The sequence below is a fragment of the Syngnathoides biaculeatus genome, chromosome 16 (genome assembly GCF_019802595.1).
Source record: "Syngnathoides biaculeatus isolate LvHL_M chromosome 16, ASM1980259v1, whole genome shotgun sequence".
In the NCBI taxonomy this organism is placed as follows: Eukaryota; Metazoa; Chordata; class Actinopteri; order Syngnathiformes; family Syngnathidae; genus Syngnathoides; species Syngnathoides biaculeatus.
The window spans coordinates 24,161,136-24,177,279 of record NC_084655.1 but is presented as its reverse complement, the minus strand read 5'-3'; the positions used below and the strand labels follow the sequence as shown (position 1 = coordinate 24,177,279).

Genomic DNA, 16,144 nt, shown 5'->3' with positions numbered 1-16,144 from the left:
ATCGTGATTCATCGCGGCTTTTGTCTTTATCTGTCTTCATCCGCTACCGTACCGCCTCGGTCTGAACATTTGCATTTGCCCTCGACTCATATTTGTCGACGTGTTTCAGAATGGCAAAGAATGTGAATGTTTGGTAGGCAGACAAAAAAAGCGATGGATCCTCAACGGGCCCAACGGGCCCCGAACTTCCACGTCACGAGCAGACGAGCGCGGCGGGCGGCTTGTTAATGATTGTCCTCCAACTGGCGGGAGTACACAGCGAGGCCGTTCGTGTTTGCTAGCGGGGAGGAGCGACGCGATAAGAGCCGCGATAGATGGAAACATATTGACGCCCGATGATTAGCACGAGCACAAATTGGCCTAAAGTTCTCAGATGATGATGTCTTGCGCTTCCAATTATGTTGAAGCACATTCCTGTATAAAACACGGCGCAATCATTCCCCTCCCCGCAGAGAAATCGTTATGAAGTCCAGTTTTAAAAGTTAATATACCTCAAACTACATGATGGCGAAATAGTTGAAGGTCAAACACGATGCGGCTAAAAATACATGACTTGCAGATGATTCGCTAATGCCACACTCGCAGAGAAGACTCGCCTAACTTGCGCTAACAACCCAAACTACACTTAGCTCCTCCCCGACATACAAATCTTGTCTCGAAGTCGAGAAGTAAAGCCGGCTCGGGCGACATCTTGCTGCATCTTCGTGAGCTTCGGTTGTTAGCGGATGCTCGAAATGACATATTTCATCATTTGGGGATCATAGATTACGGCGTATTTGGGGTTGAAACTCTTTCTACATTGTGGAGGAAGTCATCCACGACTTTGTCAGAGTCAAAAATACAAAAACGTCAATGCGGAATTCCATCGGCAGGCTAACGAAATTAGCATTGATGCTGCAACACATGCCAACTGCAGATAGCCTTTATCTTCTGCGTAAAACAGCCAATAGGAGCTTACGATCTTCTGTGTTTTGTCATCAAATGTAAGCTACCAAACCTTCCCATCTCTACTTGTTGATACATTCATTTATTTAGATCGTTATCCCTCCGAGTTAGACAATTACACGTCTTAAATGTGTCCATCATCACGGGCGAGGCGTGCAGACCACGAGAAGCAGTATGTGGCCCACTGAATAATCATGACGCACCAACTGTTTAATGCTTCACATTCCATGCAATTATGTTATGATTGCACACTATTTATGAAGTAAAATACTGTGGAGTACTTTTGTCCATTCTCTGAGCTGCTCATCCTCAAAAGAGTCGTTGGAGCAGGAGGCGGGGTACACCCTGAACTGGTCGCCAGCCGATCGCAGGGCACATCCAGACAAGCAACCGTTCGCGCTCCCGATGGCGCCTGCGCCCAATTTAGAGTCTCCAAAGGGTTCATGTCTTTGGGACGCGGGAGAAAAGCCACGCAGGCACATGAAAACCCCACAGAAGCAGGGCCGGCCGGGATCAAACTCTGAACCTCAGAACTGTGAGGCCGACACTCGAAGCAGTTGTGCAATTTTTTAGTCATTTCAATGTGAAATGATGAAGAGAGCAAAACTGGTGCTCTTAACGCCACGGCAGCTTTCGCACAAACGTCGTACCGTACATGAAGTCCCGGGCGATGTGGCGACTCGGGTTGATCTGATGGCCGTCGGCGCCCCGAGTTAATCAGCTAATGCTTCCTGTAAGTCCTTGTGCTGTACGGGCCATTAGGGACGCCTTCCTCTTCGCTTTCGATGCTATCCGAGGTCCCGCTCCCGTTGCCGTCCGACATTTGCATTTGCGTGCCTTTGTTTGGAATCTTCAGACAAAACGCAGCTGAACTGGGGATGGGGGGGCAGGGGGGGGGACGTGTCTCGACTTCAAACATCTGTCCGCCGCGTCAGCCCGCAAAGACCCAGAACCGAATGAAATTTGAAACGTTTTGGCCAAAAATGTTTCCACGGTCAAGGTGTTTTTTGCAGAAACGTTTCAGATTTCGTCCCGTTCTCCCGCTTCTCTCCGCGGTCCGCCCCCCGCCCCGAGGTGAGTGCCAGCGGGCCGACGTGCGGCCGAGCGAGCGAGACCTGGATGAGTTCACGGGGGACGGAAACGGCCTCTTGACCACGCGGTCCTCCACCTTTTTTTTTGGCTCATGTGTTATTTGTCACCCAGGTAGAGCGGCCGGCCCGGATAACCCCCCCACCGCCCTCCAACCGCCCCCAATGAGGTGAAAACCCTCCGACGTCGGGCAGAATCCCCCCCACCCCGCCCCACCCCGGCCCCGCCCCCACTGGCTACGGCATGTTGCGGCTCGTCCTGCTTTTGGCGACGCTCCTGGTCTCCGGCGGCATCCAGGTGGGTCGTCCCCCCCCCCCCCCTCCTTCCTCTACGCGGACACAACATTAGGTACACCTGAGCGTGCGTTTCATCACGAATCCCAAAAATCATATCGATCTAACGCTGTCACGTACGTTTCAATGTCTTTGCTGTTCTGCTTGTCAATGGTTATCTTCCTGTATTATGTTATTTGGTTTTTAGAATTGGTCCTTCGGGGATGAATACAATCAATATTGCACATTGTTCATCTAAAAATTGGAACCAAACGGATGATTTTACTTGAGTTTACAATTTCTCCCCTCGAAATGTTACGCATCTAAAGAATAATTTTAACGACTAAAGACATTCCGAGGTTCACTGGGAAAATAAAGTGAAACAAGTTAAATTAAAAAAATCACTTTGCTTTGCTTGATGGTAACATGTAATGTGAAATGCCATAGAGGGGCTAATGAATAAGCTGTAGCAACACATGTAGGAATACAATGTAAGTGTACCCAGTCATCCATTCTTTATCCTCTGATAAGAATTACCGCAGCTTAGTTGCGACGGTCTATTTTTTTTTTTTTTTTTTGTGCATTTCATCGTCAATTCTGCAGGCCCTCCAAAAGTATTGGAACGGCAAGATCGATTCCTTTATTTTTGTCGTATGCCGAAGACATTTGAGTCTCAGCTCCAAAGTTCCAAATTGCAGTTTTTATTCCCTGGTATTTTTTTTTTATACCGCCGTGCGTTCAACAAGTCAGCAACTTGGGCCGGTAGCCCCCCCCCCCCCCCCCCACTTTCCAAGTCCGGGCACGCCTGTGAACCGAGAACGTCCCCCCCGCGGAAATGTAAAGTTCAATGGCAAATTGTTGACTTTGACTAAAGAAAGTCTGACATTTAAAAGTAGAAGATTGAAAAATCTCTTTCCATTTTTCAGAACCTTGACAGGGACAGCTGTGCACTCGGGGGGGGGGGGGGGGGTCGTTCTCCATCGGATTGTGGGGCCGTCGTGCGTTCCCGACGTTTGCTCGCCGTTTTGTTAGCGTTTTGTATTGGGGTCTTGCGTATTTTTTTTTTTTTTCATTTTTATGTTCTTTTTCTTAACCTGCGCTGCACTCTTGAGACAATCCAGACGTTAACGTGGCCACGCGCTCGTTCGTCTAAGCAAGCTGTCAGGTTTTGTTAAAAGGCGCGAGCGAGCCTAACGTCAACCTGCCCGCCTCCCTCAACACATTACAGTGCAGCTCACCCTCGTGGATTATGTCACAGTACAACGCGTACGCTATATGTACGCGCTTTGAGATGCGCTTTATGTCATTCCTCGTGTTCGCCTCACATTCCCGTCGTGTTTCGGTCCCATCTGGTGACTTACGGGGCGGCAATGAAAGCATGAAATAGACAAACGCGGCAAATGTGCTCATCGCTTGACACCCCCCCCCCCCCCCCCCACTGCAGACGTCGCCCGCCGTCACCATGGATAAGCTGCAAGAGAGCTGGAAGTTGTACATGGACGAGTGCGAGCGCAACAACAGCAGAGACCCGCCGAGCGCTGGTGAGCTCAGACGACCTCCCGGCTACGAAACATTGCACATGAACACCGTCCAAAGCGATAACAAAAAGATAGAATATATATTTATTACCAGCAGTTTGTTCCAGGAGTGTGAAACCCATTTCGTAGTTATGGTTTCCGTCTGAGGGTCATTACTACTGTGAACCCCTATAAATGTCTGATGGCCTCACATTATTACATATGTACTGAAGCGTATTACTGCCACACCAAAAAAAAAAAAAAAAAAAAAAAAAAAAAGACACGTTTCACATAATTATAACGTGAAACGTTTCACATAATTATGACCTTGTTTTTGGGGGGGTTTGGCAGTAATACGCTTCCGTATATATGTGCCAGAAATTGAGGGAGCCAGTAAACATTTATCTGTTCAACAATTATTCCGTCAATTTTGAAAGGAGATTGATAACAGACACAAAAAAAAGGCTTGGAATATCTCGAGGTTTTTAAAAGTGAAGACAATTTGCAATTTTGGTACTTTTAGCAAGAAACATGAAGTCAACGCGTATGATTTTCGTTTGTAGGCCACATCAAATGATGCAGCGTACCGGCTTTAGTCCCCGGGCCTTGTATTGTGCAGCGTTCGTCTTGCTGGCGGTCCTTTTGTATTTTCTTTTTTTTTCATCCGACCATATTTCAGCCTCTCTGCGTTGCCACGGCAATGTAATCTGCCCTGGGCCTACACAATCAGTCCATAGTACACGTGTTTGCAGTTGGACCGTTTCCGTCACCCATCACGTGTCAGAATCGGGCGGCAGGAAGTACACCCTAAAATCTGACGCCGACTCCGGGGCCTCTGCCGGGACGACAAATGTGCTCCGAAGCCGCCCGCCGTCTGCATCTCATCCGAAAAATACGTCGGCAGAACTTGCCAAATGAAGGGGACGGGCCGGGCGTTCACGGTCAACCGTGGGCCGAAACCCGGCCCACCTGTGAGCCTTTTGGGACACAGCGAGTCCCGTCCCTCCCACATGTCGCGCTTGAATCCCGCGCTGGTTCGGCCAAACGGCGCTGCCACGGCCGCCGGGAATCCAGCGTAAACGTAAGCTGAGACGGCAGAGAATTGCTGGGTGCGCGGTAAAAATGACCACTTTTACAGGTACTCTGAAAGTGACACCCATTTCGGGGAAGATGAAAGCTCTCGGGACTGGAGATCTCCAGTTGGGGGCAACGTCGAGATGAAAGCGCCAACAGGCTCTCAGCTATATTACGTCTTTGTTGTCATTACCCGCAGTGCTTGTGTGCAACAGAACCTTTGACAAGTACGCCTGTTGGCCCGACGGACTACCCAACACCACGGTCGGCGTGACGTGTCCCTGGTACCTGCCGTGGTTCCACAAAGGTAGGACATGGTCCAATGCGACCGCTGGTGTTCATGCGAGCCAGGATACTTTTTGAAGTGATTGAGTGTGTGCATTGCGGGAGTGTAGTTCAGCATGGCCTGGTGTACCAGGAGTGCGACGCTAACGGCCAGTGGCTCACTACGAAGAACACCAGCGAGTGCGACTCCAACAACCCAAGTCAGGTAAGGTCCCCCCGCGGAAGCACCAAAAACTGAAGAACGGTGCAGCTAAAACTATGCAGTCCTTCCAAAGATGTCCAAACTAACCCGAGGATTAGCTTCATTGGCCTCGTGGCTCTGTAAGTCCCAAAAGGGCGCCGGCAGCCTTTGGTTTCGATCCCGTAGTTTCAACTCGACAGCAACAATTTAACAGTCATTTCCAGAACCCTCGCCGGTCAGGCTTCCAGGTACTGGCTGGATCCAGTCTCATTTGATTGTCCCGTCAGGTCTCTGTAGGTCTCTGATGACCGGCTTTTACGGGCTGTCCTTCGCAGAAGATTGAAAAACTGAAGGCGATAAGCCTTGTGGCCCGCCTGCTGACCTCAAATTGTGGAATGCGCTTCCAGTCTGAAACGCGTTTGCTAAGCGGGCATTCCTGCAGGAGTTGATTGGGTTTTTTTTTGCACTTGTCTTAGATCTATATTGTTTGTGACTGGATTTTTAATCTTTCTATTCCACTTTCATCATGAAAAGCACTCTGTGAGAAGCGTTGTAAGAAAAAAAAAAAAAAAAAAAAAAACACGCACTAACTTGTATTCAGTGAATCTTTCAAAACGTCAGATGACGCAGACTCCGGATGAAGCGATGCAATCAGCTGCAGAGTCCGATGAATCCGTCAAAAATGAACACAAACTCAAATACAGGAAAGCTCTGAACAAAGCCCGAAAAATCTAAACTAACCTTCCGGACTTGCAGGCCAGGAAAGTGTCCCAGTTAAGTCTCAAATCTTGTACAAATAGGTTGTAAAAATGGAGTTATGTTATCTGCACTTGCAGCAGTACTACGGCCACATTCGGATCATGTACACAGTCGGATACTCCCTGTCACTGGTGGCTCTGGTGTTGGCGCTGAGTATTCTCATATTCTTCAGGTAAGTGAGGAACCAGCCAAAAGTACTCTTCGTAGTCTCAAAGGTGGGAAAAGTACACGGACCTGAGCTGTCGTCCGACAGGAAGCTGCACTGCATGAGGAACAACATCCACATGAACCTCTTCGCGTCCTTCATCCTTCGAGCGCTCTCCATCCTGATCAAAGACGCGCTGATGGAGGCCAACATCGCGTCGCAGGACCTGAGCCGGGACCAGGAGCAGGGGTTCTCCCGGGCCCCCGTGTCACCCGTGGACCTGCTCGTCAACAATGAGGTCAGGCCAGAATCGGGAGGGCTCTTTGTGCATCCGTCGCTCGTTTGAAAATGGGAACGTTTGTCGCGTTGTGCGGTGGGCAAGCAAAGGAAATTCTCTCAAATTCTCGCATATCAACTAAAATCAGCAATAGTGACAAGACAAGCGTATCTTTGCAAATCTGGGCTCTACGTCGCCGAGGAAATTCATGTCACTCGACCTGGGAATTCCCCCCCACGTCATCGATGAGGACATTGGTCCGGAAAAAAACCTGACCATTTTTCCACATCAACAAAGAAATTCACCCGCATGAAACAAGGACGTTCTCCGATCACGTTCGGTTGTCGGCGTCTGGTCCTCTCGACGACTCCTTCCATTTGAACACGAATACGACGACTCTGGTCCGGCAGATAACCGTCAGCTGTCGCGTGGCGGCGGTGATGATGCAGTACAGCATCTTGGCCAACAGCTACTGGCTCCTGGTAGAAGGCATCTACCTCCACAACCTGCTGGTCATCACCGTCTTTACCGAGAGGAACTACTTCCAGATCTACCTGTGCATCGGATGGGGTGAGCCGGGAAAGTCCCGTGCGGCCGCCAGTGGGTCGGCCTCACGGTAATATCCGGAACATTTCTCCTCAGGTACACCGTTGTTGTTCCTCGTCCCCTGGGTCATCGCTAAATATCTCTACGAGAATCACGAGTAAGTTTCCACGTTGCTCTCACTTTGTCTTTCGTTCGGCTAGGCCAGTGGTTGCCAAAGTCAACCTGGGCCCGGACCCCCGACCCGGACACACCAATGCCATTCTGGTACAGACAAAAACTCCATTTTAGTGGCTCACGTGCTCTTGCGTTTTATTTTTGCACGATAAATCAAAACGTGGTTCAACACAACGGGAAGGGCGATTCTCACATCGCGATGAGCTCCCAGACCATTTTAGTTTTTTCGTCACCCCGGGGGTCCGTGGACCCCACTTTGGGAACCGCTGAGCTCGGCGAACCGAAACTCAGATAACATAAAACGATCATGCATTGTTGAACAACTCGTACTAAGCGACTTTAGGATCAACTCTTCAATAGGAACATCGATTAACGGTCCGAGGAACCAAGCAAAACTAAGTCCACCTTAGTTCCATGAGAATTTGCTAAAAGATACAGTGAATCAAACTGCAACAATCAAAGCAGAGATCAATCAAAGCTATCAGAAGCTCGACTAAGCTAAAGGAAGAATGCTAAGCGAACGCGAACGAGGCTAAACGAATCCGTTTGAATCCAGCCGAACTCTGCTGCAGGCTCAAGTAAGTGACGCGTTGCTCCCGAAATAGATGAGCCAGGCGGTCGCGGGCCGCGCAGACAGATGAAGTGAATGAAGTACAAGATATACAGCGTATGACACCTCGTAAAGTTTATAGCAGAGGATACGAGGGCATTTGAATGCCGAGTGTCGGCACTAAATAGCGGCGTCGCCTGCGCCAGCTCAAATGTCGGCGGTTTGTTTCGCTACCAAACAAAGTCAACGTTGACGCTAAATCAAACAGCTCATTAGTGCGCTCACTCCGCCACACAAAACGCCTCCTGTCACCACGAGCCAAATATGGCAATTATGTCAAAGCGCCACAGCCGGCTCGCACCTCCTTAATGTGCCCAAAAATATTCGCGTCAATTCGACACGCCGCTCAGGCGAGGAATGTTAACAACTCTTGCCAGATATGAATGAATTAAAAAAAAAAAAAAAAAAAAAATAACATAAAAAAATCACAAAGCATATCAGGGTCAGCCTGGAAAAAGTTGCATAATAAGGGCCACCTGCGACGTTCTCGGACGCTCAGAGCGTGTCGGAGGGATGCGCCGAAAGCAAAATTGCCCGCCCGACAACCGGGTTCTCATCCGACTTCCGGCGGCTCCTGACGCCGGCACGCATCCGAAGAGTTTAGCAATGGAACATACGGCGGCCATGTAAAAAACCGCCAGAGGAGGCTCACCTTCGAAATTTCCCTGCTCCTTGTGGACCAGTATCACAAAAATAAGTCCACCTTCCCTCATTGTCGCAGTCGAACACGGAGCCTGACCTCAGCGGCACGGCAGGAGGAAGTCCGGGTACTTCTGGCCCGTTCACTACGATCGGGTGACCCCGCCGAGCTGTCTTGTCTCGAGTGAAAGTTGACAAAACTGCTCGGCCGATGTTGATAAATTGTTTCGGCATCTGCGTGAATTTTTTAAAAAAAAAAAGTCAATCCATGGCTTTTTGATTTGCTCCTTCTCGAGGAGCTTAAAAAGCGTCACCGAGCTGTTCTGCCGCCGGAGGCATCAAGCCCAAATCGCCTTTTTGAAGTGGAGCAATCGTTGTTTCGCTAACCCTTCACGGCGAAGTGGGGGACGGCTCTCGTCATGGACGCTAACTTGGGCAAACTCACAACTGAGCAGATGCACCAAAACAAATGACGTGGCTTTGAGTTTTTGTAGCGAGTGAGGGGAAACCAGCGTCAGAAGCGATTTAGCCCCGCCCACAAAATCCACAAAAAATTCAAATGCCGAAGCTCAACAATTCAACACGACGTTGTCTTTGCTGAGGACTTCAAGCAGATTTCTGCTTCGTGTCACCTTTAAATATTTGAGGTAAACATCGCAAAGTGTTGCTAATGTTTTGGGTTTTTTTTTTTTTTTTTTTTGTACAGGTGCTGGGGCCAGAATATAAACATGAACTACTGGTGGATCATACGTTCGCCAATACTCGTGGCAGTTGTGGTAATGTCGTCTCGCTTGGCCGTTCACGACGTTGTTTTTTCTTCTCTTTCACTCAACGCACTATTAAAAGAAAACACAGTGCAAGTTCCGACGTTGAAAGCTCAACCGAAAAGGTCTTTTTAGTCTGATGTCAGCCAGTAAATTCACTTGGAGTGACCAGGAAATTCTAAGACAGCAGAAGGGAAAAGCGCCAATAATGGTGAAGAACTTCTACCCGGACATGTAAATTGTGTCGTGGCGGCGAGGAAATTCATCGCTCTTGATGTTCCAAAATCAGTGAGGAAATGCGTTTGTCCAATCAACCAAAAAGTTGACAATAGGATTCCTTTTTACCTGAAATATTCCCGTTAGGGAATTGCACTGTGCTTTATGTGCTGAGTACGTCCAAATGTTGTCACTTTTTTGTACATTGATATCTTTCTAAAAAGTTTCAAAGTCTGAGTACACCTTAGCTTGGAGTCGCTCCTCGAAGGTCTTGGGCGAGCGTTTATATGAGTCCAATTTTCCGTGATCTGTGTCAGGCCCGTCTCACACACGCACACACGTGTCGCCGTTTTCCACGCTAGTGGGCCGCACCTCGCAGGAATTCCTGTGTTTGAAATTGTCGCGGGAAGCCGCGGGCCCGGTTCCCGTTTTGCCCTTTCGCTCCCGGTCGCCGTCCCGCTGGGACGGAACTGCGATTCGGTGGCGCAACTGATCTCGGATTCAGCGATGTGCCAATCGTTCCGAGGACCTGGAATTGAAGACCTTATGTTCGGACGACGTTGCCGACGCTTCATTTTCATCCCTGCCCGAACGGTCGGTCGGATTTCTCCACACACGGGATGCGGCCCGGTATTGCGTCATAATGAACGACGCTGATGACCGTCAGTCCCGCATTCCGAACGCCAGTCGCGGCTTTGTGTTAACGCTAACGATTTGCGTAGGTAACGAGTTAGTGAACGCGGCGAAAAGGTCACGTCACAAGCGATTCCCGTGAGAGGACACACGCTGTGCCACTTTTTCATCTCCGGTTGGGCCTCTTACGTGGTCGGAATTTCGTCGAGTTTTGTGCATCGTGATGTGCCGTCGTTTGTCTCTGGACCGTCGGGAAATTTTGAATGGCCACAAGGATTTATTTTCTTCCAGATTAATGAGAAAATCTTCCCACCTCCTCCATGAACTTCTCTCATGCATAGGAGGAAAGTAAACCCGATCCGACCAGAAATTCTCCCGTGCTCAACGAGGAAAACGATCAATGAGATGATAAGATCGTACAGTAAAGAGAAGAAAAATGACCAAAATTCTCTGAGGCCGGAAATTCTCACGCTCCCCGTTGGATCTGGCGCTGTCCGATGCTTGTTGAGTTTTTTTCCAGCCAAATCCTCCAGCGTACTGTCCTTGTGTCCCGCAGATCAACTTCCTGATCTTCATCCACATCATCAAAATTCTGGTGTCCAAACTGAGAGCGCATCAAATGCGATACACGGACTACAAATTCAGGTGAGCGCACGTCGGGGGGCGCGCTTGGCAAACTCGGCCTCTGACCGTGTCCCGACCCCGTCGCAGGTTGGCCAAGTCCACCCTGACGCTCATCCCTCTGCTGGGCATCCATCAGGTGGTCTTCATTTACGTGACGGACGAGGCCACCGAAACCACCATCGGCCTGCGACTCACCAAGCTGGTCATTGACCTTTTCTTCTCGTCCTTCCAGGTACGTTCGCGGTGAGCGCGTTCCGTAGCTTCGCACGTTTATAACTAATCTATAACTATATACCGCCCTACCATGCTCCACCGTGCAACATGGACATCTCCCATATCGACAATTACATTCAGCATTTTTCCATCAACGACAAAAGTTGTCCATTTCTCCAGAGACGGTCCCCCGTGGCGAGATGGAAATAGCAACAACAGAAAAAAAAAGCGGTGGCCCCGTAGGCCCTGATTTCAATGGCAAAACCATAAAACATTCATTGATATGATCTGATTTCTGGCATCTACAAGACAGTTTAAGGTGACCGAAGCACCGAAATGGAACCAGAGAAGCTCTTGCAGTTCTGGCTCGGGTTCAACCGGCGACGGTGGGAAGTCGTCTGATGAGACGAGCGTCGTTTTGGGTGATGACTCAGCCTGTCGCGGGGGATTATGTGAACGTAATGCGCCACGTTGTCGCATTACCGTTGACCGCTTGGCCAGTAAGGCACAGATGTCGAACTCGCGGGCTTCTCGGTCTTCGGACGGCAAGGTCAAAGCGGACGGAGCTCAGCCAGAAGACTTCAACCGATACTACGCGAGGAACGCGCTTGTTAATGAGGCGCCAGTGCCGCAGGGAAAAGCTCGTAAACATGGCACGTTGAACGCCGGGCGGGACGTAGACAAACAACAAGAACGGGGCGGGGGGATCAAGGCGCTGCCGAAGCGACGAGACATATTTGAGCCGAGGGAAAACTGTGGGCGGAGCGCAGTAGCGTCGCATCTGGAAATAAGCCACAACCCCGGCCTACGCTGACGTTAGCGTTTTTGCCTTTTCAAGCCGTGTGATCTCAAATGCTAAAAATGACGCAGCCATGAAGCCCCCAATGAGTAATCCGCATCGGTTGTGCTGCCTCTTCGCCTTTGGCGACTGAAGCGGGAGTCAAACGTCGCCAGGGTGTGAGGACGGTCGAGAAACGACGCGCGTTCTAAGTGCGCTTTAACCAAAGGTGGGAGAACTGACGAATAAATTGAAGTGTCCTTGGCGTCTCCCCTCAGGGTCTCCTGGTGGCCATCTTGTACTGCTTTGTCAACAAAGAAGTGAGTCGCCTCCGTCCCGTCCCCGACTCGTCCTCTTTTCGCAGACTCAGTAACGGGCGTGTTCGCAGGTCCAGTCGGAGGTCCTGAAAAAGTGGAAGCGCTGGAAGCTGGGCCGAAACATCGAGGAGGAGTACCGCCACACGTACAGCAACACGCCCAACACCAAGACGGCCAGCCTGCTCAACCACGTCTCCCAGCGGACGCCGCGGCCCGCCGGCGCTCCCGCCGAAACGTCCGCGCCCCTCTGCGGCCCCGAGGAGTGGCACGCCCTGGTGGGCAACGGCGAGGCGGCGGGCCAACGAGAAGGCGCGCTCGCTGACCGCCCCCCGCCGGACGACGCGGCGCTCCCGGACGAGGCCGAGGACGGGCACGCCGAGAGCCGCCACTGACTAGAAGCTCTTACGGAGGGGTGTCCGTCGCCCGCCGGCCCGTGTCGCCGCATCGGGAGGCAGACCAGCCCGTGTCAAATAATCCGACAACGACAAAAGAACCTCAGACGGCGACTCGATCGGAAAACGACTTCATGCGAGCTTCGGTTTGCGTGCGTGTTGCGGTGGCGGGCCCGCGCGCAAAGCAAACCGGGACGCAAGCTAAAGTCGAGCGCGGCCCCGTCGGAAGTTTCCTTCCAATGCAACTTTTTGGACATCCTGGAAATGGACAGAATATGAGCCGAGAAACGTTTAAGAAGACCTCTGCCTCAGTTCATGTGAGCACAAAGTGTGGCAATGCCAACTTCACATTTTGTCTTTGCGTTGATAGTTTTGATATGCTACATAAATCTACTTAAAAAAAAAAAAAATTATCAACTCAACGGTCCAATGCAGTAGCACAACAATGAGGCTAGATTTTTTTTTTCATTTCAACTGAATTTTAAAGATCATTAAGGAAAATAGTTTAAGGATCCACAAACACACAAAGGTAAAAATCCTCCCAAATTTCTAAAATGTTGGCTGACTTCCTCTTTTTAAAGTAAGTCTTATAAATTAGTATGAATCAAATTTCGTGATCCACTGCCTGCAAGCATCAAATAGCCCCAATAAAAATGTTAAAATCACAAATGCTAACATGCAGCCACCGAGCGTAGCGACATCAAATTTGAGGGGCAACCGAGACATTTTCTGGAGGAAGGGATGATTAAAAATTTTTTTTTAAGGGTCCACGGATAGGCCGTCTTGCTCGAGCAGCAGCTAGATAAGATTGCTCTAAACCCAAACGCAGTGAAATCTCGCTCGGTATACACTTGTGCATACTCGGAGGCGTGATTTTGTGCATAAAGATGCGTAAGATCTCCTCAGGCGACAAAAAAAAACATGCTAACAAGTAGCCAAATATGTCAGATATGTGACGGAATTTGCCTGGATGCAACTTTTTGGAGGACCGTCGGAAGGGGGAAGACCCACTGAAATTCACGCGGGGGTTAAATGAGGAAAATCGGATTTAAGGATCCGACCATAGCCTGTCTTGATGCCTCCCCAAAATGTAAAATCAAAATCAGAAAATGGATGCGACGTTTCGTGCTCGCCTCAGAACGCTTCAAAAGAGTCTCTTTGAATCTGGATTGACGCACTTTTCCCCAAATTGTTTGCCTGTACAACCGCAACCGATGCCCAATCGGGGAAGGACTGAGTCTAGACCAGGGGTCACCAACGCGACCATTCGCCCGCGAGGACCATATAAGGCGCCTGCGAGGTACGTTCTAAAAATACCGTAGGCCACAAATTGTGACTATTATTTGTGCTTTAAATTCTGAATCTGACTTGCTTACGTGAATTCAAATTTGAACATAGCTGTGATGTCATTTAGACGGTGCCCCTCAAGGGACATTGAGAAAAAAAGCAAAAACTAACTAGTTTCTCATTCTACTGAGTAAGTTACTCATTACATTGAGTAATGAGTAAGTTACTCATGAGTAAGTTACTCATTGTAACTCATGAGTAAGTTATTCGTTACGATGAGAGTCGAAAAATGGCTACCGATGGGTCAGCTTACTTAGCTGCTAGCGGTAGCTTCCTGCGTTCAGGTAATCGTAGCTTATTTACCTGCTAGCGGTAGCTTCCTGAATAAGGAACGAGGGTCTTTTATACATACACACATGCAATGGACTTGTTACTCATTACAATGAGAAACTTATACATTGCAATGAGAAAGTTTCTCATCACAATGAGAAACCAGTTGGGGTTTTTTTTGTTTGTTTTTTTCAATGTCCCTGTACGTTTACTACAAAATATTTTATGTACGTGGAATGAACTGAGTCTGAAATTTGCCGCAAACGGGTCACGTAGCCCTTCATACGATCGACGCTCACAAAGTAGCCCTCGGCCTCAAAAAGGTTGCTGAGCCCTGGTCTAGAAGTGAATCGACACCAGTTTTGCGTGCGCAATCCTGCAAACGTTGGTGCAGGTTTAGAAAGAAAAAAAATCTGACCAGCTTTCAAGATTTGCTGTGCTGTGCTGACTTCATGGGAAAGCGGCAGCTGCTCCGGCCAGGTCAGTCCTGGTTTACATCTGGAACCGAAAGAGGTCAAGGGAGGCTATGGGATGAACTATAAATAACGCGGAATTGCTTCTGCAGCCTTCAAAGGCTGCTAAATCGGATGCGCGCAGACTAAAACAGCAGCACTCCTGCGCCAAAGAGGTCAAAAATGTCAACTTTGCACGTATCGCCGCTCAAACTTTGCGCTGTACCAATAAAGGGCCTTCCCAAAAACTACTCCGCGAGGGCCGCAAACCTCCCGCCGGCCCCGAAATTGACGACGTTCCGCGATGAATTCTTCATCCACTTGAGGCAAATGAACGCCTCCCTCAAAAAGAAGCCAAGCCTCCGTGAATCGGCGGGTTTTGGATAATAAACAACTCGCTCCAGTTAGTGAAGTCGTCCATTTCAGACCAACAAAAGGCCTCAATTAGTTGCCTGCTGCGTTATTCGCTCAAGGCAAAAAAATAAGCACCGTGTCCAAATTTGTCACCGGGCGTTTCATCCACATGTGACAAATGAAGGCCTCACTTGAATAAATGGTTCTAACTCTAACGCCAATTATTTGGCCGGCGTTCCATCTGCTTAAGGCAGAAAAAGGCCTCCCTCGAGTCGACACCTCGCCCCAATTCAGACCAATGAACGGCTCCTTTGAATCGACAAATCGTCAGCTGAGTCATTTGATTCGTCGTCCGTTCAAAGACAAAAAAAAAAAAAAAATGCCACAGTTAAGAGAGAGACGGCGTGCAGCCCACCAACTCTTGGCTGATTGATTGATCATTTATTGATGTTCCAATACTTTTGTCCTCGTCACGTTATTTCGCGATCGCGTTCGAATCAAGTCAAAGCGCTAAAAGGTGTTTTGGCTCAAATTCAGGCTGTCGCACGGATCGCGTCGACGTCGTCGCCGTCGGCAGGCGGACTTCGCGAGACCGCCACCAAAAGGTTACTAAAACACAACGCGCGAGGCCTCGCTTTCTCCTCAGGGGGCGCCGCAAACACATTAGAACAAAGCCGGAGAAGCAGAAAACCCCCCCCCCCCAAAAAAAAAAAAAACACTTTTTGGTACGTTTAGTTTTTGTGCGTGCGTGCGTGCGTGCGTAAGTAAACGGGTGTGACTGTGGCACAGTGTTGCGTATTAATTTATCGTGCGGCGAATTGGCCGCTCACCTCATTTGGTCCGGCCGCACCATCTAATGAGATGATGGTTTGTTTCCATTCAGCTGTTCAAAATCCGATACTTAAACACATCAATTGCTTGCTTCATTTTTTTATCCTTTTGCGCACCCCCCAAAAAGGCAAAATCACATTCACGAATATGATTTTCACTTTGTTCATCCATGCATCCATTTGCGTAGCCGCTTATCCTCACGAGGGTCGCGGGGGAGGGCCAGGGCGTATCCCGGCCAATCGCAGCGCACACGGACACAAACAGCCGCACTCACAATCACACCTACGGGCAATTTGAGAGTGTCCAATTAATGGTGCATGTTTTTGGGATGTGGGGTGTGCCCACCCGGAGGAAACCCACGCAACCGCGGGGTGAACATGCAAACTCTGCACAGGCGGGGCTGGGATCGAACCCGAGACCTCCGAACTGTGAGGCCAACA

The 16,144-nt window shown here is 49.5% G+C and overlaps 1 protein-coding gene across 1 annotated transcript in view; it reads left to right on the top strand.

The window, feature by feature from the left end:
• Nucleotides 1–12,828, top strand: part of gcgra (glucagon receptor a) — a 36,144-nt gene extending 23,316 nt beyond the window's left edge. Inside the window, exons 2-14 of the mRNA XM_061845745.1 lie at nucleotides 2,149–2,331; nucleotides 3,751–3,847; nucleotides 5,097–5,204; nucleotides 5,293–5,387; nucleotides 6,200–6,294; nucleotides 6,376–6,565; nucleotides 6,955–7,114; nucleotides 7,187–7,247; nucleotides 9,220–9,289; nucleotides 10,683–10,771; nucleotides 10,838–10,982; nucleotides 12,020–12,061; nucleotides 12,130–12,828. Coding sequence (XP_061701729.1) covers nucleotides 2,278–2,331; nucleotides 3,751–3,847; nucleotides 5,097–5,204; nucleotides 5,293–5,387; nucleotides 6,200–6,294; nucleotides 6,376–6,565; nucleotides 6,955–7,114; nucleotides 7,187–7,247; nucleotides 9,220–9,289; nucleotides 10,683–10,771; nucleotides 10,838–10,982; nucleotides 12,020–12,061; nucleotides 12,130–12,450 — 1,527 coding nt within the window. The 5' untranslated portion in view covers nucleotides 2,149–2,277 and the 3' untranslated portion in view covers nucleotides 12,451–12,828. The remainder of the gene's footprint in view (nucleotides 1–2,148; nucleotides 2,332–3,750; nucleotides 3,848–5,096; nucleotides 5,205–5,292; nucleotides 5,388–6,199; nucleotides 6,295–6,375; nucleotides 6,566–6,954; nucleotides 7,115–7,186; nucleotides 7,248–9,219; nucleotides 9,290–10,682; nucleotides 10,772–10,837; nucleotides 10,983–12,019; nucleotides 12,062–12,129) is intronic.
• The last annotated feature ends 3,316 nt before the right edge of the window (nucleotides 12,829–16,144 follow it).